This window comes from Seriola aureovittata, chromosome 17 (assembly GCF_021018895.1).
Source record: "Seriola aureovittata isolate HTS-2021-v1 ecotype China chromosome 17, ASM2101889v1, whole genome shotgun sequence".
Lineage (NCBI taxonomy): Eukaryota > Metazoa > Chordata > Actinopteri > Carangiformes > Carangidae > Seriola > Seriola aureovittata.
The window spans coordinates 14,799,439-14,827,408 of NC_079380.1; the positions used below are offsets into that span (position 1 = coordinate 14,799,439).

The 27,970-nt window shown below is 42.6% G+C and overlaps 1 protein-coding gene across 6 annotated transcripts; it reads right to left on the minus strand.

The window, feature by feature from the left end:
- Positions 1 to 1,252: 1,252 nt before the first annotated feature.
- Positions 1,253 to 27,628, minus strand: grid2ipa (glutamate receptor, ionotropic, delta 2 (Grid2) interacting protein, a). Of its 6 annotated transcripts, none has more exons than XM_056402609.1 (23): positions 27,180 to 27,628; positions 25,169 to 25,422; positions 24,734 to 25,066; positions 24,477 to 24,631; positions 15,621 to 15,896; positions 14,474 to 14,559; positions 14,289 to 14,358; positions 13,528 to 13,824; positions 12,586 to 12,737; positions 12,209 to 12,370; positions 11,658 to 11,764; positions 11,394 to 11,541; positions 10,173 to 10,504; positions 6,645 to 9,140; positions 6,421 to 6,508; positions 5,886 to 5,975; positions 5,073 to 5,269; positions 4,765 to 4,920; positions 4,306 to 4,392; positions 4,066 to 4,195; positions 3,771 to 3,889; positions 3,511 to 3,675; positions 1,253 to 2,765 (listed from the first exon to the last, which is right to left on the minus strand). In XM_056402609.1, exons 1-23 carry the CDS (start codon positions 27,259 to 27,261, stop codon positions 2,685 to 2,687), a joined length of 6,063 nt encoding a protein of 2,020 aa, XP_056258584.1. In that variant the 5' UTR covers positions 27,262 to 27,628; the 3' UTR covers positions 1,253 to 2,684. The 6 variants fall into 6 exon arrangements, with proteins under 6 accessions (XP_056258584.1, XP_056258582.1, XP_056258586.1 ...); XM_056402607.1 differs by having other exon boundaries at positions 3,771 to 3,892; XM_056402611.1 differs by lacking the exons at positions 24,477 to 24,631; positions 24,734 to 25,066; positions 25,169 to 25,422; positions 27,180 to 27,628 and adding an exon at positions 23,304 to 23,455 and having other exon boundaries at positions 3,771 to 3,892.
- Between the last annotated feature and the right edge of the window lie 342 nt (positions 27,629 to 27,970).

A 27,970-nucleotide genomic window follows, 5' to 3' on the forward strand; every position in this document is an offset into this window, starting at 1 on the left:
TTGTCAGACTCAGACTGCTGAAGCTTCATATAAACTTAAGAGGATGGTAGATTTTGTACCCCATCGCTTAAATTTGAGGCATTTTATGAAAGAATCTTCTAATGACCGGCATGAACAGGAAGAATAATTACAGCAAGCCAAAAGAAAAGAAACACTAGTGTTTTAAGACACTATTGATTTGAAAAAATGCCAAAATCTAGCTTACTGATACTTATGTATCTTTACTCAAGGGAATGCAAGACTTTTCTCAACTTGAGAGTTGAGTTGACCACTAGTTGAGACAAACTGAATAATCAAAGTTAGAATCAATCTTTTTAATAAATTTACAGTATATCACAATTTATACTGGAGACACATGTATTAAACCTGCCGTGCTGCTGTCATATAAATTCAACTGTTGAAGACAGCTACACTTTTTAATCTTGCCTTGTAACCTGTACTGGTATCAGTGTATGAAGTCACAATGATTGTGCACTTTAAAACATCTGTGACTTGTAAAGCACTTTGTGAGACTTGCTCTAGATAAGAAACTTTACAAAGTTACATTTGCTGAGTATCTCAGTATCTTCAGGCTATGCACTGGATGGTATTGATTAATAAATAAACTCACCTTTCAGTAAATGATCACAGTGTATCACTACCAGCTGGACTGTCCTGACGGCGTTGTCTTCCCCAAACAAAACAGCATGTCACAAGCAACCTGGGGACAATCCCAGGAATGTCATGTTTGTCGCGGAGCTTCCCCCACTCGCCAAAAGATCAAACTCCACTTTCACCTCACGCACAACAAGGTTTCGTTAAAATGTAAAAGATTTATTACTCCTCACAGAGAGGTGTTCGCACAACACACAGGCCAGCTGCCAGTGGAAGAGCTAAATGATTGCTGAATGAGTTTTTTAATTAATACCTCATTCCACAGGAGAAGTGAGCGGTGATATCGATAAACAAGATAAGTGGAAGGTCAGCGTCTGTGTCCAGAGCAGAGACGTTCAGTTTCAGGCTTATCTGACTATAAACAAATGTTCATCTGAGATACTGAAGCAATAGCAGGTGTGTCAGCAGCAGCTGTAAGCAAGTTGTAAAGACATATGATGACATATTATTTACAGCATAAGAGTTGCAAGAGATGTAGAAATAAGTGTAATTACCTTTGTACTGTCACTAATATACGGGTGCATATAGTATTATTTCACTGTAAGACAACACAGTCTCATGACAGATCATTTTAAAAACATAGACAGTCAGGCAAAGAGAGATTTCATATGGCGCTTTATATTTGTCAGCATTGTAAGGACACAATACAAAATACAGACTTAACACTTTATAAGCCTTAAATGGACAGCAACTCTTTCAAGGTTCTGTAAGTTAAGCAGAAAAAAAAAAGAAGACAACTTATCCTAGCTGCACAGCTTAAACCTTAACCTTAACATTTAAAAATATCACAGGGGGACTAAGCTTTAAGTTTTACAAAGCACTGGTATAGCTCAGAAGCTGGTATGATGTATTATTAGTTGAAGGTTTTGTCAAATGCTGCATCTCATACACTGACATTAATGACATTGCTGTCCTCTCAGTGTAATAACTAACATTCAGTCTCATCCGGTACGGTAAAAACACAAGATATCTCTGTTACAGTTTAATGAATATAATATCTAACACTGGAACACAGCTAAACATTGATATATTGCACACTGCCCGCTGTCAGATCAACATAATCCCACTTCAATAATCTGGTATTACTGATTTGAGCCAGATTAAAAATGATCCAGTTAAAATTGTCTTTTAAAAACTCAAGTTAAGTGCCAACTTCTCACTGACATTGTCTCATATGTACAAGTTGGTAGCATTTGAGGTATCATACAAGATCAACACCATTTAGGAAAAAAAAAGTTCTTAAAGCTACAACTGATGTGGTAAGAAAATCCACTGAAATGGAGGTATACGCACGATGCGATAAATGAAACAATCCATCATCAGGAAAGCTGATGTGTGTGAGTTTTACTTGAGAAAATAAGCTACACTTAAGTCAGTAAAGAACCTATATTACATTCAGAGTGGTGGGCCGCTTACAAAAATACAGAACATGTAAACTAACAGGAAAACTGCTTTTGTGGTTTCCTCCAAACCACCGACTGCACGTGGGTATATTTTAAATTAACATCTATTTCAGGATAAAATGTTTTTGTAAATATACATCTTATTCAAGGACATTATCACAAAGATTTTACTGTAGAATTGTTATACCGCACTTACAGGTGACCTAAACTTAAAGAAAGAAAACTTAAACTCTAGGATGTTACCGAGTAACTATCTTTTAAACAGTAGAGATATCTTGACGGCCAAACAAGATTGTGTTCTATGTAGAAGTCTCAGCCATTAAAGCTTCGACAAAACTTAGATTTATTTTGAAAAGGACCCATACACTACACCACTGGTAGAATGCAAAATGATCCATCTTTGATGCAAAAGACATTCTGTCTCCCTTGATGTAACCAAAAACACACACACATACACAACACTTAAAAATAGCTTTTTTGCTCAGAAATGTGCACTGTAAGGTGTGTGTGTTTGCATTTGTCCCATGTATGTACAGAATATGTATACACTAAATATGTGAACACTTGTGTGTATGTGTATATGTATACTGTGTTAACTGTAGGCATGTCCATATATATGTGTGTGTGTTACCAGGCCAGTGGGGAAGCCATTCGTGGACTCCTGGGGCTCTTCAGGTTTTCTGCAGCCTGATGATCACCAAGAGCTCTCTGTGATGAAGAACCAACAGGGTTTGTAAAACAGCATAAACTGTATTATTATTATGGGTCTTTAATAGCTTTTGTGGAATATATTGTTATCTTATAGTTTTTTTGTAGTGTGTTTAATATTTTGGGTATTTATGTCTTTCAATCAGTGCTTGGTAATAAGGATTTCAGTGCTAAAATTTCCATATTTATGAATTCATAGAAACATAACCATGAAAAATTCAAATTACTAAAGCTTATGACCATGACATTAAAATAATTGGATAAGAATTACAACAGATTCTCAATGAAAATATTTGTGAACTTTGATTTTCAGCCCATTAAAGCTGCAGAAAAAAAAAAAAAAATTCTATGCAAAAAAAAAAGGTCAAATAACTTCTTTTAATTCTCCTTTATCTATTCAGATCTGACTTTCTGACAAAAATATTCAAACAACCCACTGCTGTATACTGAGTGTCCACATACTGATCCAATTACTGTGAATTGTTGCTCATTACTAAAAGCACTGGATACACTGCACAGGCCTTTCTGAAAACAAAACATTGGCAGAGAAGAAAAGTGTTTATCTGCAACCATTTAAATTGTGTGTCACAGGCTGTTTTAAAGAAACATTTGTTATTCCAGTTCAGTGAAGGCTGAGAAGGAACTAAAGAGGAAAGCATGCATATTATTTTGACTGTAATACTGTGCAGGTGACGACAGGAATTATTTGAATGAATGCATGAATGCATGAATCTTTCTTGCTCACCTCAAACTTGCTCATGAACTCAGCAAAGATACCAAAGAAGGCCTCTGTGTTGGTGGCTTTGCTGTCTTCTCCAAAGTAAGAGGCAGTTTTGCTGAATTCTTCCATCGCTCTCTGTTGCAGGGACTCCAGAGACTGGAGTGCTGGGTGGCTGTTTTCCAAAAAGTTCTACACACACTGGAGTCAAGGGTCACAAACATCTCATTACTTCTTCTACTACATTATTTTTCTTCTTTCTTTATCTTTCCTTTTGTGAAGGATACACTCATGACAACAGCAAAACGGTCCTCAGCAGTCGCAGGCATCTTCTGACAGGCTGAGCGAATGTCCTGGATGGTTGTATGAAGGTCGTTCAGATCTGACGTGATAGTCCTCTGGTTTACTGCTGACCAGTGCGTGCACAAAACAGGAAAATAGAAAGAGAGGGACAGTACACTTCAAATCAGTGACTAACATGAAAAAACATGACAACAAAAAATAAATCCTGAGTAAGAGATCAGTCTGTTCTTAACTTCTCACACTGTGGAACGGGCATTGAAGGAAAATGTATCAATCTACCTTTGGCTGCAAGAGGAACCATGGTTAGATCTTTGGAAAAATCCAACACATCAGGAAAGTGTTGACATAACGACTTGACCAGGATGTGCAGAAATGTCGACTTCCCGTCCACTGTTTTAGTTGTGCTCAACTGCAGAGGACAAAATGAATCTATTAACTGCACAAGTGTGGTATGATGAAAATAAAAAGAAAGATTAAAAACAGGCAATTTTCTATAGTATCCATATGTGTATGACGTACCTCTGTTAGGAAGTTGATCTTGAAGCCTGTCGTCTTGTTGGTTTTAGGCTGGCTGTTATTCAAGTAGTTTCCCATCGCCAGCACAAACTGAAGAAAGACAGAATAGAATACAGCAAGCATTTAATTGATTACAAATTTGCGACACTTGTCTGAGCTCTCATTGGCAGGCATAGTTTTTTTTTTTTTTTCTTCTAGTCGTTTTATTCGTATATAGTCTAGTTCCAGTTCAAGCTCCAGGAAAAAAACAAACAAACGTAGGTTAGTGAACAAGTTTTACTGTTCCTTATATCTGATAACAAAAACCATCTCCCACAGTGCAGGTGTTTTTTGGGGGTTTTTTTTGCTGTGTCTTATCAGAATCACACAGCATTTTTACACCATCAGCAAAACACCAGGGTTTTGTAAACTATAAACGACAGCTCTTACTTTTTGAATGACCTTTTCTGAACAGTCCGTTACCTCTAGTATCTTGGCTAGCTTCTTGCTGGTCTTCAGCTCCATGGAGGCCTTGTAGATACAGTCGTATGCTCCCCGCAACTCCTCTGTCTTCTCCTGTAGAGAGCACTTGAAGAGGAGGCTCTGGAGGCGCGTCTTGTACTCTGGCACTGATAACATCTGATGGAGAACACACACAACGAGAGAGTAAGCGAGTGATGATAAACACGGGCAATGACACAGGCTAAGGTTACCGACGCAAAGACTTGTGTAAATATGCAAATCAACAAAAACCAACCCACCCACCCATCCACTCCCTGCCAGGACTGTACCTGCAACACAAACTGGTCTGGTTCGCTCAATTTGCTGGGGTCCTGCCTGTACTCTTCGTACTTTTTGACCTCCTCTGCATCGGGGGCATACAGCAGCAGCTGTTTGATGTGTGATGGCTCCAGCCTATCAGTGGCCATGTTCATCAGCACCTGACGCAGCTCCCCAGGAGACAGCTTCAGGTGGGCTATCAGGATGGCTAGAGGTTAAAAAAACAAATGCCAAAAAAGTTTAATTAAATTAAAATGCTGGTATAATGTTTATTATCTTAGTTTAGCATGTTTAACATGCTAATATTTGCTATTTACAACTAAATACAATGTACAGTTGAGGCAGGTAGGAATCCCATTACTTTTGCCAGTATATAGTCACTAAACAAAGTATTGGATAAACAGAAATCTTGACCTGATGATGACACTAGATGAAAGGTCAGGGGATCACATTTTTTGTTTCTCGTCCTCTGGGGATCATGAATATGTTTAGCAAATTTCACACCAATCAATCTAATAGTTGGCGATATATTTCAATACAAAACAAAAATGTCAACCAAATGAAGGTGCTAGAGGAAAAGTCAGGGGTCTACCAAAGATATTAGAACACACTGTCTGACAACCATGAATATCTGTATGTGTGTGTGGTCCCAATCCATCACACAGCTGTTGAGATATTTCATTAAATAGGTGAAAACTGCTGGTGGACGGAGGAAAAGTTAGACGACCAGTGGGATTCATCCTGAATAACTATAAATAAAGTTTAAAAACATAAAGGGTATGGTGTATATGACTACACATAATAATATGCCATTTTATACTTACAGGCATTGTAAGCCTTTTTATGGGACAGAATTTCTATCACATCTTTCTTCTTGAAGGTTTCTGACTGGAGGGATGGCTCTGGAGCAGGCACTGAAGTGGGATCAGTTACAGAGGTACATGGTAGATACACATACTGTAAGTGCACATTTTCCATTTTGACATTGGTTTCTAAAGGGCACTACAAAGGGTGTAATAGGAGAATAAGCTTACGCTCCACAATTTATAGTCCACAATCTACGAGGAAAAAGTTATAGAAATACTACAGAAATAACATAAATATATAAATTCAATAAAATATAATATAAATAATGATAAGAGCTTGGAAATCATGATTTTATTTAATGATCAATTAAAGATCGAATAGGAGTTAAGATTAAGGCGTGTAATACGTTCACTGAATAAATCATCACATCACAGGGATGCAGGGATCCAAGAACCAGGATGATGTGCTATGAAATAATGATACATGTGTCATTCTGTCAAATCAACTACTGATCAAAGAACTTCAGATGTGGATGCAGCCACTTGTACTCACTTGAGCTCTTCTGTGTCCCAAAGTGGAGCTCCAGATCCAGATACTTCACCATGTCATGCAGTTTATCATAGTCAGAATTTGCTCCCAGCTACCAAAGATAATCAAAAAATTGTGACAATTTCATTAACTAACTTTTATAGTTTTATATTTTTATTTGGTTTTCTAAATATGAGGTGTGTCACAGTTTTTCTCATCTCCCCATGTCTGAACCCCACACAACTCACCTGTCCCCAGATGGTCCCCTCTGAATTTTCCACCTGCTCCCAGCGCAGCCTCTTCACACTCATGTGGTTGGAGTCCATCCTGGACAGACTGGGCCTTGGCAATGGTGGAGGGGAACAGGGTGGGGGCAGGGGTGGAGGAGGAGGCGGCTCGTGGTGCTCTGTGGGGTCAGACAGAGAGTGGGGGAGGGACTGAGGCTGACTCGGGCTGTGGCATTGTTTATGGTGGGATGACTGGGATTGCGGCTGGTGTTGGGACTGCAGTAGGTGATGTGAGGGCTGCGACTGTGGACGGGCAGCTTGGGCGGAGGGCTGGACTTGGTGCGGTGATTGGTGGTGTTGGGGAAGGGGCTGGAAAGTGGAGAGGGTGGGCTGATGCGGCTGAAGGGGCTGAAAGGTAGAGAGAAGAGGCTGGGGCCTGTGGGGCTGCTGGGGAGGGTGGATGACATGAATCTGGTGTTGGTAATCCTGCGGAGGGGGCTGTGGGGTCATGTGGTGGATGTGGTGGATCTGAGGGGTGCTGGCGTGGTGGTGGGTCTGCTGGATAGAGTGGGGTCTCTGGGGGGAGGGTTTGGTGGGCTGGGGGTGATGGGTTTGGTGGATCTGCTGCTCTTGGTGTCTCCCTTGAGGTGACACTTGGGTTTGATGATGACCTTTGAGACTTCTGCGGCTCTGGTGTGAGTGGCTGTCCCGTTTTAGTTGAACTGGGAGGGAGGCAGGCTCCTGCTGGGCTTGATGCAGAAGCTCCGTGGAGGAGTGATGGGGCTTGGGTTGGTGCATCTGATGGACTTGATGGAGCAGCTCTGTGGAGGAGTGGTGGGCCTGGGGCTTGTGCATTTGCTGGAGCAGCTCAGTGGACGAATGGTGCGGTTGACCCCGATGCATCTGATGAGCTTGATGGAGAAGTTCTGTTGAGGAGTGGTGAGGCTGCATCTGCTGCATTTGCTGAGCTTGGTGCAGAAGCTCTGTTGAAGAATGATGGGCCTTGGATTTGTGGATCTGGTGGAGCATTTCTGAAGATGAGTAGTGGGCATGGGCTTGCTGCATTTGCTGGAGCATCTCAGCAGATGAGTGGTGGGCCTGGGATTGTTGCAACTGGTGGAGCATCTCGGCAGAGGAGTGATGGGCTGGGGCTTGGTGCATCTGGTGGAGCATCTCCGCTGAAGAATGGTGAGGGTGGGATCTCAGGCCCTGATGACTTTGGTAGATGCCCTCAGCGTACTGACCTTGTTGACTAGGGTGGGCTGTCGGTTGGGGTGACGGCTGGTGTGGAGGAGGGGCTGAACGAGACTGCCGTCGGTGGTGATGGCTCTGGTGGGCCTGTTGCTGCTGTGCTTGGCGGATCATATAGAGGGGATGGTTGGCGTGTTGATGGGTGGAGTCTGGAGAGGGGAGTGGGGGTAAGGACTGGTGCAGTTGTTGGAGGGGAAGTGGTGAGTGGGATTTCGGCTGTGTTGGCTGGGCAGGCATCGAGTGGTGACTCTGGTAAATCTGTTGCATCTGTTGCTCTTGATACGCTTGTTGCTCCTCGTAGACCTGGCGCTCGTCGTAGACCTGGCGCTCCTCGTAGACCTGGCGCTCCTCATAAGCTTTACGCTCCTCATAGGCTTTTTGCTCCTGGAAGGCTTGGAGCTCTTCAAATGCTTTTTGCTCCTTGTAGGCTTGACGCTGTTCGTACGCTTTTTGTTCCTGGTAGGCTTGACGTTGCTCGTATACTTGTCTATCTTGATAGGCTTGTTGCTCCTGGTACATTTGTTGCTCTTCGAAAGCTTTTTGCTCCTCATATGCTTTCTGCTCTTCATAAGCTTGTCTCTCTTTGAAGATTTTCTCCTGATAGGCTTGTTGTTCCTGGTAGGCCTGCTGCTCCTGGAACAGTTGCTGTTCTTCAAAGGCTTTCTGTTTTTCATACGCCTGCCTCTCCTTGTACGCTTGTTGCTCCTCATAGACTTGTCTCTCCTTGTATGCTTGTTGCTCCTCATAGACTTGTCTCTCCTGGTATACTTGTTGCTCTTGGTAGGCTTTTAGCTCTTGTATGGTAGCATGAACCTGTAAGTCCTCTTTTGTGGGAAGCACTTTGTGGAGAGAGTGGCGTTTAGGTGGTGGGTTACTGCGGGGTGGAGGTGGTGGAGGGGGTCCAGATTTCCGGCGAATGGGCACATATGTTCTTGGGGAATGTTCTGGGGTGTAGTTAAGCTGTTGCTGCTGCTGCTGCTGCTGTTGCTGCTGAGGCTGAGCCTGTGCAGGTGCTGGAGGTGGGGGAGGCGGGTCATTGAACTGAACAGGCGGGGGTGGAGGAGGAGTCATCGGGGGAGGGGGGATGTGGTCAGAGGATGAGGAATAAGTGAGTGAGGAGGCATTCTCCTCTCCGCTGCTGCTTTGAACGTCACTCGGGCTGCTCAGCTCTGGGGCCACAAATCCTCCATTTTCTTCTTCATCCACCACTAACTCTTCTTCATTATCCTCATCTTCCTCATCTGGGAAGCCCATCTGCACAATATCCTGGCATTAACACCAATTACACTTCATTAGCCCATTAATGTCAGAATTGAACTTTTGAAATTCTTTGAGTTGATCAAATGTTGTCTAAAAACATTTTTTTAAACATACTCTAACCCTTAAAACACATTTTGGAGGCTATTAAAACTTGACAGGTTCTACAGGATCTGGACACAACATGGTTAAAACATACATACACTTACTGCGCAGGTTAACGAGTGAGGTGCCACCGCAGTAATGACCGCTTACGCACTTCTGTCTAGAACCCAGGTTACTTCATAAAGGCTGTTAATATCAAAATTAGTGAGGGAGGTGTCTAATGGCAAATCATGAGTAAAACTACAGTAAATTGCATTCAGTTATATTTTGTTAATACATTTGTAACATCAGGTTTTACTAGTTTGTTTTAATGTTGAGGGATTTTGGTGCTCTTCTGTTTGCAATTAGATCACATATTGTGTTTTTAATGATTCTTTAGGTTCAATGTGATGCACAAACAAATGCCACTGAAAGAAAAACTCTACAGGGAAAGAAATCTGTTTGTGCTAAAGTTTAACACAAAAGATTATTTTTTGTACTTTTATTTTACAGGAAACTATGTTCTGTATCCATTCTCTTTATGTACTTTATGTGTGTCAAGAGGTATTTCCTATTTTATATTAGTGTACTGTAGCGAATCAGTTCACCATGGGGAATTTAACCTGCTATCAAGACCTATGGTATAATGGGTATTTTCACAGGAAACAATTCAATAGTACTGGCTTGTGACTTTACTGTATTTATAAGTGGGATGACAAAGAACTGGCTCAATGTGCAAAATTCTGTATATAAGAACTAGTTGTACAGAAATTGTACAAGAATTGTGCTGTAGTTTCTAACAGACTGTTTGAAACTTAATTGTTCTACTCTTCTAGGTTTCCTTTTGCTAACAGTGTATCATGTAAACATCTAAAAAATGTGTCAATTCAGATTGTTAAACTCATATTTCACATAAATGAGACATTCTTTCCTGGTGCAGTGTTGATGTGACTCTACCTCCTCATAGTCATTCTCAGGAGTCAGAAAGTCATCAATGATGGCCACCCTCTGTCCCAGCTGCTCACTCAGTGCATCCAGAAAGCGATCTGTGTCTTCTGAACGGGGTGGTTTGGAGAAGGTGTAGCGTCGCTTGCTGCTGCGATGGGCTGGGGGACTAGATGGGAAATCAACAGGCTCTGGAGGTGAGGGTGGGGGACTGTCCAAGCTGATGTAGGGATTAGACTCTCCACTGGTCTGGCTTGTCAAGCCTGATGGGTAGAACTGGGAAGCAGGGGGGCTAGGGAGAGGTTCCGGCCAGGATGTAGGGGGTGGGGGGCCTTTACGGCTACCTGAGATAAGGAGGAGACGTATACAGTTATATTAATGCCAGATAAATATCTGAAGCATCAGCTGCAATGGCTCACACTGAACAACATAAACAAACACAACAAATGCATAAATAGGCTTTCAATCAGTGACACTCTCCCACAAGTTCTGCATTTGGAGAAAGGTTCAGCACAAAAAAGTAATCAGAACGTCTCCCAGAGGAGCTAACTATTCCAGAAAACACATTTTTGATTTAAGTGGGTCTTTAAATGTGTGTTTTCTAGTTCCACTTCCACCATCACCATATCCTCCCTATAAGGACAAAAAAAAGTCTACTGTGCATAAATTGCCTGTAACATGAGAGCCTGGCCATGTGAGCGGAAGTTTCTTTCCCTCACAAGTGCACACTGCATCCCTGACTGGGGGGGTGGTAGGACAAGCCATGGGCAAACCAAATCCATTCAAAGATGGCAACTTGTTACAAACACCCCCCCCACCACCACCACCAAAAAAAAAAATTGCCTCTCCTCGTTTCCGATGCCAGCTCTGACCCTGCACTCTCTTCCTGCACACAAAAGAAACTAAACCTAATAATAGCCGTGCTGTGAAAAGGCTGAAAGCAGAGGGTTGTTTCAAATCTCTGATCTGCTGTATATTTATGTACAGCATGAAATCACAAAAATCCCTGTCGATGTTAAATTCAAGGATATTCAGTTGAGTCAGAAGTGGGTTGGCTGCCTTGGGATTTATCATTCTTGCTCTGCAGCATTTTGTTGTCCTCCTTCTCTTACACTATTCCCTTAAAACATTCACACACTCACTCATCCACACAATAGTCATTTTATACAGTTATATTAGTTAAATTTAACTCTAGCTGCTATGAGTTTAGAATGAATTTATACTTTTGGCTACCTGTGTTAGCATGTATTGTAGGGGAGGCTGAGCGTGAAGGAGGTTCCAGATCCAGCAAGCTCTCAGGGGCAGGAGGAGGGCGGCTCTTCAGAGACTTGGACCTCTTGGCTGAATACATGTTCTCCAGTTCAGCGTACACTGCTGACAGCTTGTATGGTGGAAATGTACAGAGAGACCAGAGTAAGACCTCTTGCCCTGATGATTATGAATCTTACTTTGATATTTACTGTATCTTTTCCCATCAAGAGCGGCTCTGTTACATACATTGGTGAGATTGTTAGGAGTCTCAGGTAGGGAGGTACCATCTCCTGACTGTCTCTCTCCTGGAGCCAACCTCATCCCTGTCTCCAGCACTGGCTCTGCACGGAAGCCTATGGTAATACACTCATTAGAATGACTTGCAAGGTTTTGTCTGGTGTTTAAGGTGGGGGCTTCAGCTGATTAGGGCTTAGAATCAGCTCCAGTTACATTAACTTAAGCCAGTTTGGGGTCAGCAACTGCAAACTTTGGCATTAGTCCAGCAACTAACTGTATCAGATTTAGTCCAGTGTTGCACTAAGCCATTCTGCTTTCATGGGCTTATGACAAAAATATTATTCAGTATTGAAAATATACAGTATGAACTGATGTCAGCAACACTGGTGATGTTTAAGAAGTGGAAAGCATTAAACAGGATCGTGTTCACGATCACGCTGAAGATAATGTGAGTGATGATGATTAAAATAGTGATGATGCTGACGAGAATGTGTCATGGCGGTAGCAGTGTTACTGCTGCTACTGATCAAAACAATGACAATGACAATGAAGATCTGTACCCATGCCCAAGTGTGTGCCAATGACCAGGTCATCAGAGCTACGTCCCCTCACACTGCTCCTGTACGTGGTCCCTGTTACCCTCATGGAGCTGCTACGGCGGTGGGGTTCAGGGGCAACCTCAGGCTCCGGAGGTGGGGGAGGTGGTGGTGGTGGTGGTGGAACTGGAACACACACACATATTGGCAGTGCAGAGGAAGAGGCAAAAGGTGTATGAAGAAGAGCTGCAGCACCTGAGTTGATTGCACTATTAAAAATCCCAATGCCCATCTCACGCACAAACTTTTTTTCATTTGTACATATAAAAACCTCAAAAGCAACACATACCAAAATATATATATATATAAAAAAAAAAAAAAAAGCAAATGTGTGCACACACCTGGTGGTTTGTATCCAAGGAAGCGGGAGATCTTGCTCTGGCAGTGCTCCTGTTCCTCGTATGTCAGCAACTGGTAAACAAACTGCCAGATCACCTGTTTGGCTGGAGTATCCAGCACCGGGAACACATCCACGATCAGAGTGTCAACATTCCTGTTGCCATGGAAACACAGGCAAGGTGACAGAGGTCGCCTGGCTGTCCAATCAGAAGTCAACATTAAGCTCACACAAATGGCCACCCGTGTATGCAGACAACAAAACACAAAGAAAAAAGGGGCACTCCACTGATTTTACACATATAGGCCAGTTTACTCACCAATGTGCCACAACTACTACTGTTTAAAGTCTAAGAAAATAACCCCCATCATCCCCTCAATATTGTTTCTGCTTGGGTTTAAGGACTAAAAGTTTATAACAGAAAGCCTGTTATTACCAAAGATTCTAATGGTTGCATTATGGGAAATGTAGGATGTAGAGCCAGTGTTTTGGTGCTTGGCTCATACTAGGGATGAAAAACTAGGATATCTTGGCCCTTGGTGTTTCAGTCTATGTCTCTTTTAAGTCCCCAAACTTCAGGGCTAAATCTGGAGTACCCCTTTTATTGTGCTCATGAAATCATTAATGTAATTAATTTACCTGAATTTGTGACTGCCTATAAATATTTTGATTTGACACACTTAACAACGTGATTTAAACATGTTACAGTTGCACTGTCAAAAAGAAATGTTAATTTCCAGTGTAACTTTACCAGCCAATTATAGTTTAATTGGCTAGTAATGTTACACTTTAACCTGTCCTGCAAAATACAAACATGTTCAGTTATTCCAATCAATAATTTATTCCTTGTTTGCATATCACCTCACATTCATCCTCTGACTTTCTCTCCATCTCCCCCCACTCCCTCCTTCTTCTGTCCCAATCTTCTTCCCGACCCCTTGCTCACCTGTGCTGGAAGAAGTTCTCCAACGCCTTGCAGATAGTATACTTCTCCTGGATGGTCAGCAGGTGCTCCAGCTGCTGTCCGAAGGTGCGGCCCTGAACCCTGATACTGGGAGGCAGAATCTCTGCCACCCACTGCAGGGAGCTGAGCGCAGGGGAACGGGCGCGTTCTGTGGGAACACCACCCCCTGCGAGGTCCTGTTCTGCCAGGGTGAAAGTAGGTGGACCATCCTCCACTACCAGAGTGGGCATGGCACCACTCCCCTGCAGCATGGACACCACCTTCTCGTGGGAGGAGGTCCTACAGGCAAATTCATGGTATGCATGGAGACACATGCAGACATATACTGGATGGTAACTTTAAGCAATTACAATGTAAGCAATTACATGCACCAACACTGGTTGTTTTATAGAAACAAATTAAATTTCTCTGATGCAGCCATTACTCATTTTACTTAACTGGTGCATAAAAGAGGAAACAACTTACAAAAAACATTCTCTATTCTGCAAAAGACATTAAATATACTGGAGTAACACATTTTCACATTCTCTGGGGAGCTTCCTTATCATTCATTATCCATTTGAAATGAGAAACAAACAGACATCAAACAACTGTGTATAACTGTGTTACCATATTTATCTTTACTGGTCATTTTAGCCCTTTCCTAATGAATTAGATTTACTTTAGAAACAGCAATGTTTTATGTTGGGTTTGGGCCCAAATTTGCTAAAGATTTGTAAAGTTAATGTGGGTGAGAGCTCAACCTCATGTCCAGTCCGTTGAGAAACAGGATACGGTCTCCTGGTTTTAGACCTGCCTTGTCTGCTGGGCTGCCTGCAGAACAGAAAAGCAAGAGAAAGAGACGTCTTATTTGACCATGGAAAACTGAAGAGAAGAGGAAAGTCAAGCTTTGGAAAGATACCATTAAATCAATCAATTTTAAACTTACCAGGGATGACGGAATCGATCCACACTGGAGCATGGCCTCTAAGAGTGAAGCCAAAACTCATGTTGCCCTTGCACACTCTCACTGTCCTGAAGGGACAAATTTGAGCTTTTAAACAGAGGCCCTCTGAAGTCAAAGAACAGCAGGAATTCAAAAATACTCAGCTCAGTCTCAAGTAATTGTTAAATTTATATTGCTTATATATGATTAATGTAATGTGTATAATGTTCTATGATATAGTACATGGGTTACCATAGAAACCTTGATTGATGATAATTAATAATCATGGCATAGAGAAGACAAAGTGTACTTGAGTAATGGTGATTGATTTATTACGAAAGCTCATTGCACAGTGCTGTGGCTGTGATCTGTTGAAAAGGAAAACTTCAAAGAGATCAGTAATTTAATTGACAAGTTCTTCTGCCCATCCTTAAACATGTGGACTGACATTGTGGCTCTCCTGTGGATTTCCATATTATGCAGACTACTTTAAATTCACATCCTGCACGAACAACCCTACTTAAATATGGACAATACATCCCCAGGGAGCGTAAAACATCTTAAGCTAGAGCCACCGAAGAATTCAGCAGATTCTTGGGGCACTTTATTCATACAATATAAAGGGATGGTGACAGGATGTTTGCGATGATGTTGTTTACTTGTTTTGAATGTTTTAAACTCCTGATGATTCTGATCAGGATCTAAGCAGAGAGGAAAACATCAGTTCATAAAGACACGTCAGGAAACAACATGACCGCAGACAAAGAGAGCGGGAGATCAGGCATGACTAGTCCAAATAGATTTACGCTCCCACTGGCTTTAGTACTGATGGGTCTATTTTTCAGTTCATTCCTACACATCTTAGTTTCCATAAATTCCATGCTTACAATAAAAAACCTGTCACGGTAGTTCTTGTGTGGAGTGGTTATAAATTTGATCAGACAGGGGGAGAAAAAATATTATTTCAGGAAAAGGGTTTTCTTGGAAAACTAAAAATGACATGCACATTGTTGCTGAAACAAACGCTGTGACTTCTGCTGATGGAAGGCCACAACATACAGAGAGGATGAGCAGAGAAAACACTGTCAAATAAAAACCTAGGCTGGCACCTATCACTGGGTAAGGCGGCAACATGACACTTAACACAGACCTGCAGTTGGTGGTCGTGCCACTGGAGTGGCCGGCTATGAGGGAGGTGGTCTTTCGCATGCCGCGGGCGGGGGGGACCACGCCTTCCTCTGCGTGGGTGCGTGGCACTGAGCTGGCGCGGGTGGAGACCAGAAGGCGTTCAGGGTGATCCTCACTCCGGCTGCGGCGAAGGCGGTTACGGCTAGGGTCACTGAAGCTCCGCCCCTTGAGCCGGCTCATCAGGCTCTGGGAAACCACCTCGTCAAAACGCTCCCGGTGCTTCTTGGGAATGAAGATCCTGGCAAACATTGTGCAATCAGAGTCAACCTCAGATTGACTAGAAATTCTTTATCAGAAAGCAGATGTGGAGCAGCTTCTAGTTCAGCTTCTCTTGTGTAAAGATCATTTACATAAGAACACAGCAACTAAACAAAATCACATCAAAGCAGCAATTTCAGCCGAAATCCAACAAATCCAAGACTCTTTATTCTGATCACTCAAAGCCTCCATCGTCCAAAGCCTCCAAAAAAAAAAAAAAAAAACCTAGGGATTCTTGGTCTGATTACGTATTGTTCCAGATGCAGGATCCACTTAATTGGTTTAAAAATAGTTCAGCCCATATTGCCTCATGGGAGGGCCGAGGCAGGGAGAAGAAGAGACTGGTCCAGCATTAGTTTGTGTGTTTTTTTCTGGAAGTGGGTGTGCGCGCGCGTGTGTGTGTGTGTGTTGGAGAGAGAGAGAGAGAGAGAGAGAGAGAATGAAAGCGATAAGGGATGAGCTTTGTTGTGTGGTCCTGTCACATCAGCAGCTGCAGGTAAGAGTGTTCAGTATCAGTGACAGCTCACAGCTAATATGCGAAAAGGAGGAAGCACAGTGCCAGAGCTACCTCTGGGAGAAAGCGCTCCACTCCCTCTACTAGTGTTATTTTCCCCTCCCATTATCAACTCTCACTGCCTTTTCTTTCTTAAAGGAAAAAAACCCACCCTGGGATACTCTTAGATATGAATTTGTGGTATCTAGTGTGTTCCAGGGGAGGATTTGTGAGCCACTTTCCTCTAGTCTGTTTTGTGTGCTGCATATATATATATATAGATGAGAAAGACAGTGTCCTGTCAATAAATTGAAGATTGGAGAAAGAAAAATTAGTGTCGGCTATAACTGCTTGTTCAAATTCTGCATCAAACTTGTGTAAGAAGAGTTGTATTTCAGATGCATGCACTGTCTGAGGCTTGGTGGCAAAATTGGTATTGCTGCCTCTTCAATGACAGATTTCTCTTTTGTGTGGTTTTCAGCATCAGCAAAAAATTTTAAAGAAAGAAGGCATTTGTTTCCCTGAATTAACACTCAAACCTGACATACAGCACTGATGTTTTAGACTGCTCAAAACGTCTAGTCCCATTAAACTGTCTTGTAGCTCTGTTGTCTGCTGCATGCAGTTTATTTTTGGCCAATTATGTGCGAGAACAAGAAAAATACAAAACAAAACAACAGAAATGACCCAGAAATGTAAGAAACATTGCCAGTAACTGTTTTAAAAAGTGTTTTGGGTGTGTTTTTCCTTTAAATGTAGGACACCTTCCCCCCATTTCTTTCTCTTTTATCTGCAGTTCTAAATGCACATACAAAGGCAAACCTCCATCTCACATGCATAGCATATACACACACCTTTTCTCTTTTGCATATCTGCCTCCCCATCCCATCAACAAAATGATGATGCCTCCATCTTCGAGACAAACCTCTCTCTACCTCTCTGTCTTCAACATGAATCTCCTGGGTGCTTCCACTGTGCAGAGGAGAAAAGAGTGTTTTGGTTTTATAGAGTGCACAAGTTCTAATGTGCATCTATATACAGAGCAGAACTCCTTGCTCAAACGCCACTGTTGGGAATAAGGCACAGCGGTACAGTTAGGTTTTCAAAGCTGTTGCAGTCCCTTTGCAGGTACATTTGGGAACACTGTTAGGAGGCCATGATTAGAGGATTCTCTATTTGATAGTTTCATAAAAACGTACAGCAAGTTTTGGATTTGAATTAAGAGTGATGCATAACCCGTACTGCTTCCGCACCAATAATTTGCAATCCAAAGTTGAGGGAAGCTAACGGATTATTTCCACTCTGGAGCTTTCTTACCTAGACAGAATTTTGACTCACTGAAGTTCACAGGCTTATGCAACACACACACACAAGCCTGTGATTACAGCTATCCCAGACAACCTCATATTGATCCAATACAAACTTTTATGAATCAGGTCATAGATTCTAAGGCTGTAAATCCAAGATAAACCCCTTGCAACTAATCACATCTAAATTTATGTGTTCATCATACATAAAGCTAATGAATTCAATACAGTCATCATTTTTCAGTAATGTTAAAGATATTTAAGACAAATCAAGCTTTTGTGAAATAATAGCACAACACACTTACATCTTATTTATGGCAATATATTGCAAGTGTAATTGTCCCAAACGATATAAAGACAATAGCACTGCAGCAATCGTACAGTATGACCTTCCGAAGTCTTACAGCAACAACTGGCTACATAACAAATGAATAATGTCACTAATCTAAGTTATCTACAATCATCCTCACCACAGAAAGGAAACAGCCCAAATTAGACACTTCAATCATCTGGACACTGTATTCTGATCTCAGCTCTGCAACCAAAACTACCAATCACACTATTACTTGTAGTGTATTAAGTATGCCCCTCTAGTTCCACAGGGCTCAATTGTTGACCCCCTTTTATTTCACAGCTATGCTAAACTCAGACCAAACATAAGGAAGCAGTGCATCAACACAGTTAAATTGATACACAATCATATACACTATGTCTCTGGCCTTAAATAAACATGGTCCTATTAATACACTTACACAGTATTGTGAACATACACAAATGGATGGTTTTACTATTGCATAATGACAAAGCAGATGTGATGTCTTGTGCCATGATGAAAACCAAGAAATGATAGTTCGACTTGATTCATTTTCTCCTACAACTATTGATAAAATTAGGAGAAGTTTCCTTCCTTTGTCAAAGCTGCAGAGACTGTGCATATGTGTCTGTGTGTGGGAAATGTGTCAGTACAACCCTGGTCACTCAGTGTTCTTCTTGTCATGAAGGGACAATCTTCTCTATAGGCACTGTTTAATGTGCTTACTATAGAGGCATCCATAAAAATCCAAGGGAATAAGAGTATCTAGGTGACAGTGATTAAGTGCATGGTGTGTTCATGCAGCAAGAAAAAAAAATAAAAAATCAACATTTCACCTGAGGGCTACACTGTGCTCATCTGCGATACCAGGCTGCTCTGTGGTGCTATCTAAAGGGTCATTTTCTATAGCAAGAAGAGAAGTAGGGTGATTATAGTTAGAGATTTACCATGACTATATAAAATAGTAGAAAATAGATAGAAAGAGAGAGAGACTGAGACAGAAGTTGGTGAGAGACAGCCTGACAAGCAGACACAGTCAATGAATTGATGTGAAGAGTGGCACAAAAAGCCAATAAGAAGATATAAGGAGTAAAATATGATGGAGCCAGAGAGAGAAAGTGGAGAACTAGAGCTGTTTCTAGGCCAGGGTCATGAAACTACTGGGAATGAAGCTGGGTAATCTGTAGGCTATGTAGGCCACAGAACTTTCCCAAACAACACTCATACATCACCATGGATGCTCAGAAAAATGGGGGATAGGGAAAACGAAACAGAATGGGGACGTTTACTCTTTTATAACAGTTTTTGGCTCTATTTCATTTTGTCAACTATTGACTTCATCACCCCCAACTACTCACTAGCTTGGTCTGACTGTACTTATGTTACGAGAGTAAGAATATTTCACTTGACAAATCTTGTAACCCGGCCAAAACATGTGAGCAGAAACTTCACAGCCTCCTCCATTGAAGTTGGATGTAGGCCTTGGGATGCCCTCAATTATAAGGAGGGCGAGAGGAGTCTATAATTAGGTCCAAAGGAGGGGTGGATCAAGGACACAGCACACAGAGAGATGAATGACAACTGCAATCAACTTGGAAACTCATTGCAAAAACCATTATTATCAGACCCACTTCTGATCAGCCAATTTGACAGCTGGGCCAAGTACAAATTTGCAGATTCAAAGCATAGCTTGAGACACAGTGGGGTTTAATCACAGAGTGGAATTAAAAAGCCTCAGAAACAAGGAAATAACATGAAAGAATTATGAGTAGCAGTTGAGTTTTGCTAGAATCTACAGTTTTCTCATCATGTCTCCCATCCTTTAGTCAAATTTAGATACAGCACCGATGTTCAAAAGGTGTAAAATAATCATCAATACAAACTTTGATAACAAACACATAGAGAGAAGTTGCACAACAACACTTCAGCAACTTCAGATACAAGTCAGCACAAACAACATAAAGCACAGCGAACACTGCTGCTGAGATCAAAGGAAAAGTGCCATACCGAAAGTGTCTGGAAAGGCTCCTATCCCTTCCCATGGCTCTTCGGGGCTTTGAGGAAGTGCCTGAGCTCAGTTAAGCAATGCAAATGCCTCCCCTCTATCTCGGTGAGTCCCCATCTAGTTTGAACAAACAACTCTCCCGGACAAAGGGGAAAGAAGAGAAAGATGAAGAATAAGAAAGTGTCCTGGATCTCAAAGGCGCTTGCTGCAGACTCGGAAAGCAGCCAGATGAAGAAATATTGAGAATGAGAGAGAGGGAGGGAGAAAACTGCAAGAGTGGCTGTGGTTCACATCCCTCCACACCTCCAAAACATCCTCAGGCAGCATCATCAGCTGTTCTCCAACTTCATGTTTGGGGCAGCACTCTTCCCTTGTCCCCATCGTGTATTCCCTTGTTCTTCAGGTACCAAAGAAGCCAGGGTCAAGGTCACCACAGGTTGATCCTCTCAGTCACAGCTACAGGACAGTCCTCGTCACTCAGTCGTCCATCATTTGGCAGTACAAGGTAGTGAGTGACAAATCATCTCTTCCCTCAGTGGAGGAAGGAGGAAAGAATGAGATGAACAGGAGTAAGTGAGGAGGGAGAGAGGAGAGAAATAGAGAAGAGAGGAGAGCCCCAGTGGAATTCTATAGGCAGGTCAGCACAATGAGAGTGTGTGTGTGTGTGTGTGTGTGTGTGTGTGTGTGTGTGTGTGTGTGTGTGTGTGTGTGTGTGTGTGTGTGTGTGTGTGTGTGTGTGTCTGTATGACACATGCTCCACACAACCGGTAACTAATTTCTGCTTGTATGACAGCATCCATCCAAATCTCTGTAAACACACCTCCAGCCCAAAGCAACTTCACCAATTCATAAAACATGTATAAAAATCAGAAACACACTACCATTCAAACACTAAAGAAAAAAACTGCACTGCATCCCAAACCCTGGGTAGGCAATGTATCTGTCTTCACAGCTCTGAAATCTACAGATACAGTATCAAAGGCCTACAATTCACTATAATTACATTCAATTACCATAGAACCACAGAGCCCCATGAACAAAAGAGCTAATAGGTGTTCCAAAGTTGTCTCTAATGACTCCAGAAACATAATCTTTCGCATAACTTTCAAGTGTTCAAGCACTTGCTAACCCCTGGGTTTAGGAGCCATTTAAGAATCGACACCGGCGACTGCGACAGAAACCTAAGAGAGAATTTATTAAAAGAAATAGGCTGCTTAAAAATAGAACAGATCCTGTGGGAGGGCGAGGCAAATCGGTGAGGGGACAGAGGCAAACTGAGCAGAGAGTGGCCCAGCTGGTCAAGTTTTACAAGGCGCACAGAAAAAAGAACTTCTGTTAAGCACACCTCGCATCCTCTCACACAACCCCTAATTATTAGACTTAGGTAGGTAGGGTGGAGAGTGTGTGTGACAGTGATTGAGGTCTGACAGATCGGGAGATCAGACACATCGATTCTCCACACCTCAAATATCAACACTGGCACACAGCTCATGATAAAGCACGCCAACAATCTTTCATATGTCATTTTCTGGTCTGGTTTCTTAAATCTCGTCATCAATGGCTGGTGTTCCTACAGGGAGGCTGGATGCACAACTGTGATTAGGAAAGAGGGCAACCAGTGAATTGAAACAGACACAATAAAGAAACTACACAATCAATATCGACATATTCAGACTAGCTCTCACTTTGTGCTAGACTAATTTAACATGCTAGCACATGAGCACTTTCTAAGTAACACCAGAGACAAGTGAACCTGAAGCTGATGTCATTAGTTTTAAAGTTATTTGGTCATAAACCAAAGAATTTGACTAATTTAAAGTCTGACCTAATGATGGTGCTAAATGAAAAATGAAGGGATCACCAAAGTTACTCACCCTGAGTGTGTGTACTAAATTTCATCAAAAATCCATCCAGCAGTTGTCGAGACATTTCACTTAAAACCACAAATGACAACCTCATAGGAAAGGTCAGGGGATCACCATCATCATTAGCATTCATCATCTGGGCATGTCATGTACCAAAATTTGTGCTGATTCATCAAGAAGTTGTTGAGATATTTTTCAGGGTAAGTGCAAAGTTGACTAGATCTGGCACTAGATGGAAAAATCATGGAATCACTACATTAGGAGGGCTTCACTCTCTGGGGACCATGAACGTCAGTGCAACATTTCATGGCAATCTGTGCAATATTGGAGATATTTCCGCCTGGACTAAAATGATGGACTGACTGACCATCAAACCAGTACTGCCATCCCTGGAGCGCCTATAAAAAAATGAAAATGTAGCCTTGAAACATGCCTATTAAAAATATCATCAACAAACCATTTCCCCAAGAACAGAGTACATCCACATTACATCTTTTCTCAGTTGCCGGAGACATCTCGTTGTCAGCAGCAGCCATTTACAGAAACACCACCCTGAGGCATTGCCCACGGAGAACCTGCAGTCAAAACTCCCCAAGGCTCCTACCACAGATATGATCACCAGATTCTGCTGCAAAACATTACAAGCTTTTCAAAAAGGTGGAATATAAATAATACTTTTTAGCCCTTTCCAGAGATTACAAACTCAACAACACCCTGCGAGATTTAAGCAGTCTAATTGGCAAAAAAAGATACATATTGTTGCACAAAATTACAGCACAAACACTGCAGGCAGAGACACAGAGAAAAGAGGGGAAACTTTGCATATCAAAGCCTTTCAAGGTCAAAGCACACATGAACTACCAGGATGGAACTATGGGTAATTTCAGCTATCTGAAGATACAGTTGATTTATCTAAAAGGCTGATTCAGACTCATATTGGGAGAGTTACTGTACTTTCTCACTGCCTAAAGGTGAGGAAAGCAACTAAAAACAGTTCTCAGTCCTCCATGGATACAGCTAATGCATAATTAATGGCACTCCTGTACCATACAAACATTACAAAGCATTTTTACAGGCAGCTTTCTAAGGAAGGAAATGTGCTATCAAAGCTGTGGTCCCGACAGCTGTGTCGGAGCAAACTGACATGGCTGGACAACATTTTTGTTTTTCAGCTGGAGGGAAAAAGGATTACTCACCAAAAATGAGTCAGTGGCGGAACTGAACGCTAATTGACTGTAAAAAGACTGATAGTATAGAATACTTTAACTCCACCACTGCTCACTTCATGACCAATCATTGGTGGCCACGTAAGACGCTTTGACACCAAACCTGATCACCGGTTACATGCTGCAACTGTTAGAAAATCTGCAAATGCACAATTCCAAACAGTTTTTCGGTACTCACCTGAGGCAGCAGTTCATAATTTCTTCCAGCATAAAACTTCAAAGCAGGGACAGTGTGCATGTGTGTGTGAGAAACAGTGCTGTGTGCATGCAGTCTAAGAATCTGCATGTTTTTCCCTTTTCGCATGTGTGCATATCTCAACCACCAGCAGCAAACTGTCTGTAGCAGCTACAAGCTGTATGCAGAGGAGGGAATAAAAAGCATCCAGTGATGTGATCCACAAAAAAAAAAAAAAAAAAATATTGTGCGTATATCAAAGAGTGTATCACAGCTGACAGGGAGAGTTGGGAAAGAAAGGGACAGACAGAGAGAAAGTCAAAGTGAGAGCAAGTGAGAGGAAAAGACAGAAGGCGGGGGAGAGGAGACTGGCAGAAAAAATTTGCGAATGTGTGCAGAGGTATTGTGTTTTGGGTTTTGATTTGCCGATCAATGCTGAGGAGGGAGAAATGCAATATTCGGCGGTGAATTTCTAACCGTACCCCCATGTACTTTATCTGAGAGGGGAGAAACAGAACAAAGTGACATTCGAGCACCGGAGGGCAGCAGTCAGTGCTTGACATCAGATCAAAGAAATTCATATGTGCACTTGATGTACACCTCTGGCATATTTCACAGGAAATTGCTGAGAGGGGGAGTTTCTAAAATATTGATTTCATGGGGCAATTAAGGAGTTCTTCCTCCCTCGCTGTGGTCCTATTGTTATGCAAGCATGTGCTGTACAGTGAATCCTGTAGCTGAACTGTATATACAACACAATGGACTATAACAGTCCCTTGTGTGCACTTTTACAAGCCTTCTCAAAATCAAGGATTATGGGAAAAGAACTGAAAATGTACAATAAAGTCAGGGCCTCATATTACTGTGGATTTCAGTTGGCCTTTTCGTAATTCAGCTCACCAATGGAGGGTGATTGTACGCCACTGAATTGAAAGGATTTTTCTGTATTTCAAAAAAGGTTAATCATTTATTGAGACACACATTTTGGATTAGTTGGAATGTGTTACTGGGCTGTTAATGAACTGTGCTCGCTTGTTTTGTTAATATTTTACAGTTAAGTGATGTGGAAATCCAGTCATTTGCAGGAGGCCGTAAACAAGGAACACACAACACGCACACAGACGTGTTTGACCTGCAGGTCTCTCTCTGAACGTGTATGTGCAGCTGATTGGCTACCTGACGCTGTCAATCAGCTGCTGATGCTCCTCCGTGATCAGGATATCAGGCAGGGCCTCGGCCAGACTCTCCACATCCCTCTCAGCGGCGTACTGCTTCAGGACCTCAAACAGCTGTTCCTTCACATCTGGCTCCTCTCCTAGCACTTCCTCCACCTGATAGATGAATAAACACACAAACATTGATTACTACAGATGAAAACACAGCAATCACATAAAAAAAATACTCTAAGAAGTAAACATATATTTCACATTCACCTTCTTATTGAACTCCATGGCTTTGTGGGCACGACTCTCCCTGACACTGTCCCCGCTCTGTGACAGCACCCTCATGCTGCTGCTCAGCCGCTTGGGTCGCCGGGCCATACTGAGCACGCCCAGACGCAGAGGTCGGCCCTGAGCTGCTTTGATCATGGCCGCTGCTGTTTCGTGATGCTTCACTGGGATGCCGTTGACCTCCATGACGTAGTCCCCAGCCTTCAGGCCACTGCGACCGGCCGGACCGTTGGGCATGCAGTCCTCCACCATCAGAGGGCTGTCTCCAACGATGGTGAATCCGAAACGGCCATCAGGGCCAGGGGTGATGTCAATCTAAAGAAGGGGAAAAAAGGATGTTTCAAAGTTATTTTCCATTTCAGGGATTTTCCACCAATTTAAAAGCAAAAAAATGCAGATTATTGTGTGTTGGCTGACCTGTTCAATCCGTGACACCACTCCGATGCTGGGTGGGACAGTCTTGAGGGTTTGAGCCAGGGCGATTAGCGCCGGTGTGCTGAGGTTGGTCACATCCTGGCCCTCGATGTCCACCACCTGGTCCCCGGGCTGCAGGCCAGCCAGGTAGGCGCTACTGCCCTCCACCACGGATAAGATGTAGCTGGGCCCAGTGCCACCCAGCCGGAAACCAAACGCCTCTGGCCAGTTCTGATTGGTGGCTGGGAGACCGAGGTCTGGAGGATGGATGGAAAGATAAAACTTGGGAGGAGTTCAAATTAATAGAGGTGCTGTAATTAGCTGCTGTAATAGGCATGTTTCTGGAAGGCATTTGTATATTAACAAGGTACAAATTCAGCTTTAAAGGGCAGTCAGGTTGGTATATCAGCTTAGACTTTAATATAGAAGGTAGTCATCTTTAATGAGGAGGTGAAACCTGAAACCATGGCTGTTTTACTGTTTGTAGGATTCGTGGGTCATATTATTGAGCAAGATGCTCATATAGACGAGCAGGTTGTGACTGTAAAATGAAGGTCAAATGGTCCATTGGTTTAAATAGGGCACCTCGGTGATGGAGCAGCCGAGCTGTCGCAGCAGGTACACTGGTCTTTTTAATGAGGCCACAAATATGAGGACACATATTGAAGATTCAAAAAGCATTTACAAACAGATTTGTTACAGACAGATTTGTTTTTCTGTAAGTTGAATGACAGCCAAAGGAAAATATGAGAGAGTGGAGGGAGTTATTTTTGACTGTTGGTATCAAGCCCACATGTTGAACTGCTGCCCTTCCCCTGGTCACTGGCCTCATTCTGCTGCAGCAGAAAGATTCCCAAAAGGCTCATTTGAATTGATTTCCTCTGATCTACAACCATCTGGATACATCAAAGATATATGTAGGGCATTATAGGGATCAGTTCGTCCACTTAGTGACCTTTTCTGTTAAAGATCTCTCACCAAGCACTGCAACCTTGCCCCATATTCTAGATGATAAACTGAAAATCTACATTTTGAGCACTTATACTCGCCTTTGGTTTTAAATTAATCTTATTTTCTAATCTCATTGCACTGTGCTCTTGGTCTTCACACATTGCGCATTTATATTACAAGGCTACTTAATGATATGGCAGTATTATAAACTTAAGCCAATCTACCGTTTTAATTTATGTCAGATTTCTCTGCCAAAATATACCTGAAATATAAGTTATCTAATACATGTTTTTCTCAAGGCAGCATTGGCATTCCCAATCAACAATTATCATCAGGTCTCATCATATGATGACACAAGCTTAAGGTGCAGAATTTAAAAAAAAATATTGTAAAACTGAAGCTACACAAGTAATTATACACAATCATCTATCAATCCACCGGCACTAAACCGCTGTTTCTCTTTTTGTAAACGATCAGAGGCAGCGAAAGATGGGAGTCAGGAAAAGTAAGACGGATGCAGAGAGACTAAATTATAGACAGAACAGAAAGTAAGAAAAGTAAAAAAAAAAAAAAAAAAAAAAAGTGCACGAGAAGTGTGAAAATAAAAGTCTCAACGAGACTTTGCCAAGAAATGTAGAAATGTCAGATCTGCTTCAGAAAAAGACAATTCAGATCTTACTGGAGCACAGGGCTAAATATTCAGGGTGAGATGTGGCTGAGTGAATAAAACATATCAAATCCAAAGACTCAAAGAGCCACAGAACTTGGTTGAGCCAGCTGAATGGAAACATCAAACTGTAGCCGATTACTGATCTGAAATAGATTGGGAAATCACTGACATAGAGCTGTGGATCATAGTCCTTTCTCCCAACCAGAACACAAGCAGCACTCAGAGGACTGTCAAGACTTCTTTTTGTCCTGTTCTCTCCAGCCTGCGACCCAGATACACAATCTCATCTTTTAGCTCCTTCTAGCTCTCTGTGACACTTAAGCTGTACCTCCAGCAGATGAAGCAGTTCAGGAACATCATGTAAAAATGATGATTCAGAGAAATAAGACTTACAGAAATCTTTGGAGGCACTCCGGGTCCCGGACTTGCTCTGGCGCAGGGAGAAGCGGCCCTTTCTGCTCAGGAAACGCCTCATCCTTGCCCGGCTTGCGGCAGGGCACGTTCCAGCCAGCCTCCCTTCACCCCCGGCCTGGGGGTAGACGCAGCCAAAGAGTGCCCTCGGACACCTTTTTGCTGCTCCTCACCTGAGCTCACTGCCTCCAAAAGCCTCTACCCAGCTAGGCAAATAAAGTGTACCTAAAAGGTCACATCTGTAGGTTATATAGGCCAATGCCTCCCCCTGTTCTTAATCAGAGAACCAGCAGTCTGTAGCTCAGGAGAGGGAGGCCGGAGGAGATGGGAGAGCGTCTGTAAGTCAGGCTCTCCATCCTGGATGAGGCAGTCCAGCCTCAGCCTCAGTCCCAACCCTATGGCTGAGCGATGATCAGAAAACTGGGACACACTCACTTGGTCTTGAAATGGTTCTTTGCAAGAAAAGGTACTGCGAAGCCCCATTTTTCTATAAATACCTTTCCCTCGCTCTCTCTCTCTCTTTCTCTCCAACCCTCTCTCTCCGTCTCCCTCTGTCGCTCGTGTGGATGGGGCCCTCTCAGAGGGCTGAGGAGTGACCCAGAAACTCTATGTTGTACCAGCCAGGGACACTTCTCTGATTATAGCGTCCGTGTTAACCTCAGTACCGGAGCACCAGTTACAGAGATGTAGCCTTTAGATATGCTCAAGGTTACACACACCAAGTACAGCAGTGTTTCAGCCAAGTCAATCAGCTATGGTGAATTTAGAATAGG

Bases quoted from the DNA above. Each gene is read 5' to 3' on its own strand.
- grid2ipa (XM_056402607.1), bottom strand. From the start codon at position 27,261: ATGAGGCGTTTCCTGAGCAGAAAGGGCCGCTTCTCCCTGCGCCAGAGC. The intron at 11,765-12,208 runs GTACAGATCTTC...GTATTACCATAG, and splicing joins TGGCACACACTTGGGCATGG to GCTTCCGTGCAGAGCCAGTG. The intron at 3,676-3,770 runs GTATCCTTCACA...CAGTGTGTGTAG, and splicing joins GTTTTGCTGTTGTCATGAGT to AACTTTTTGGAAAACAGCCA.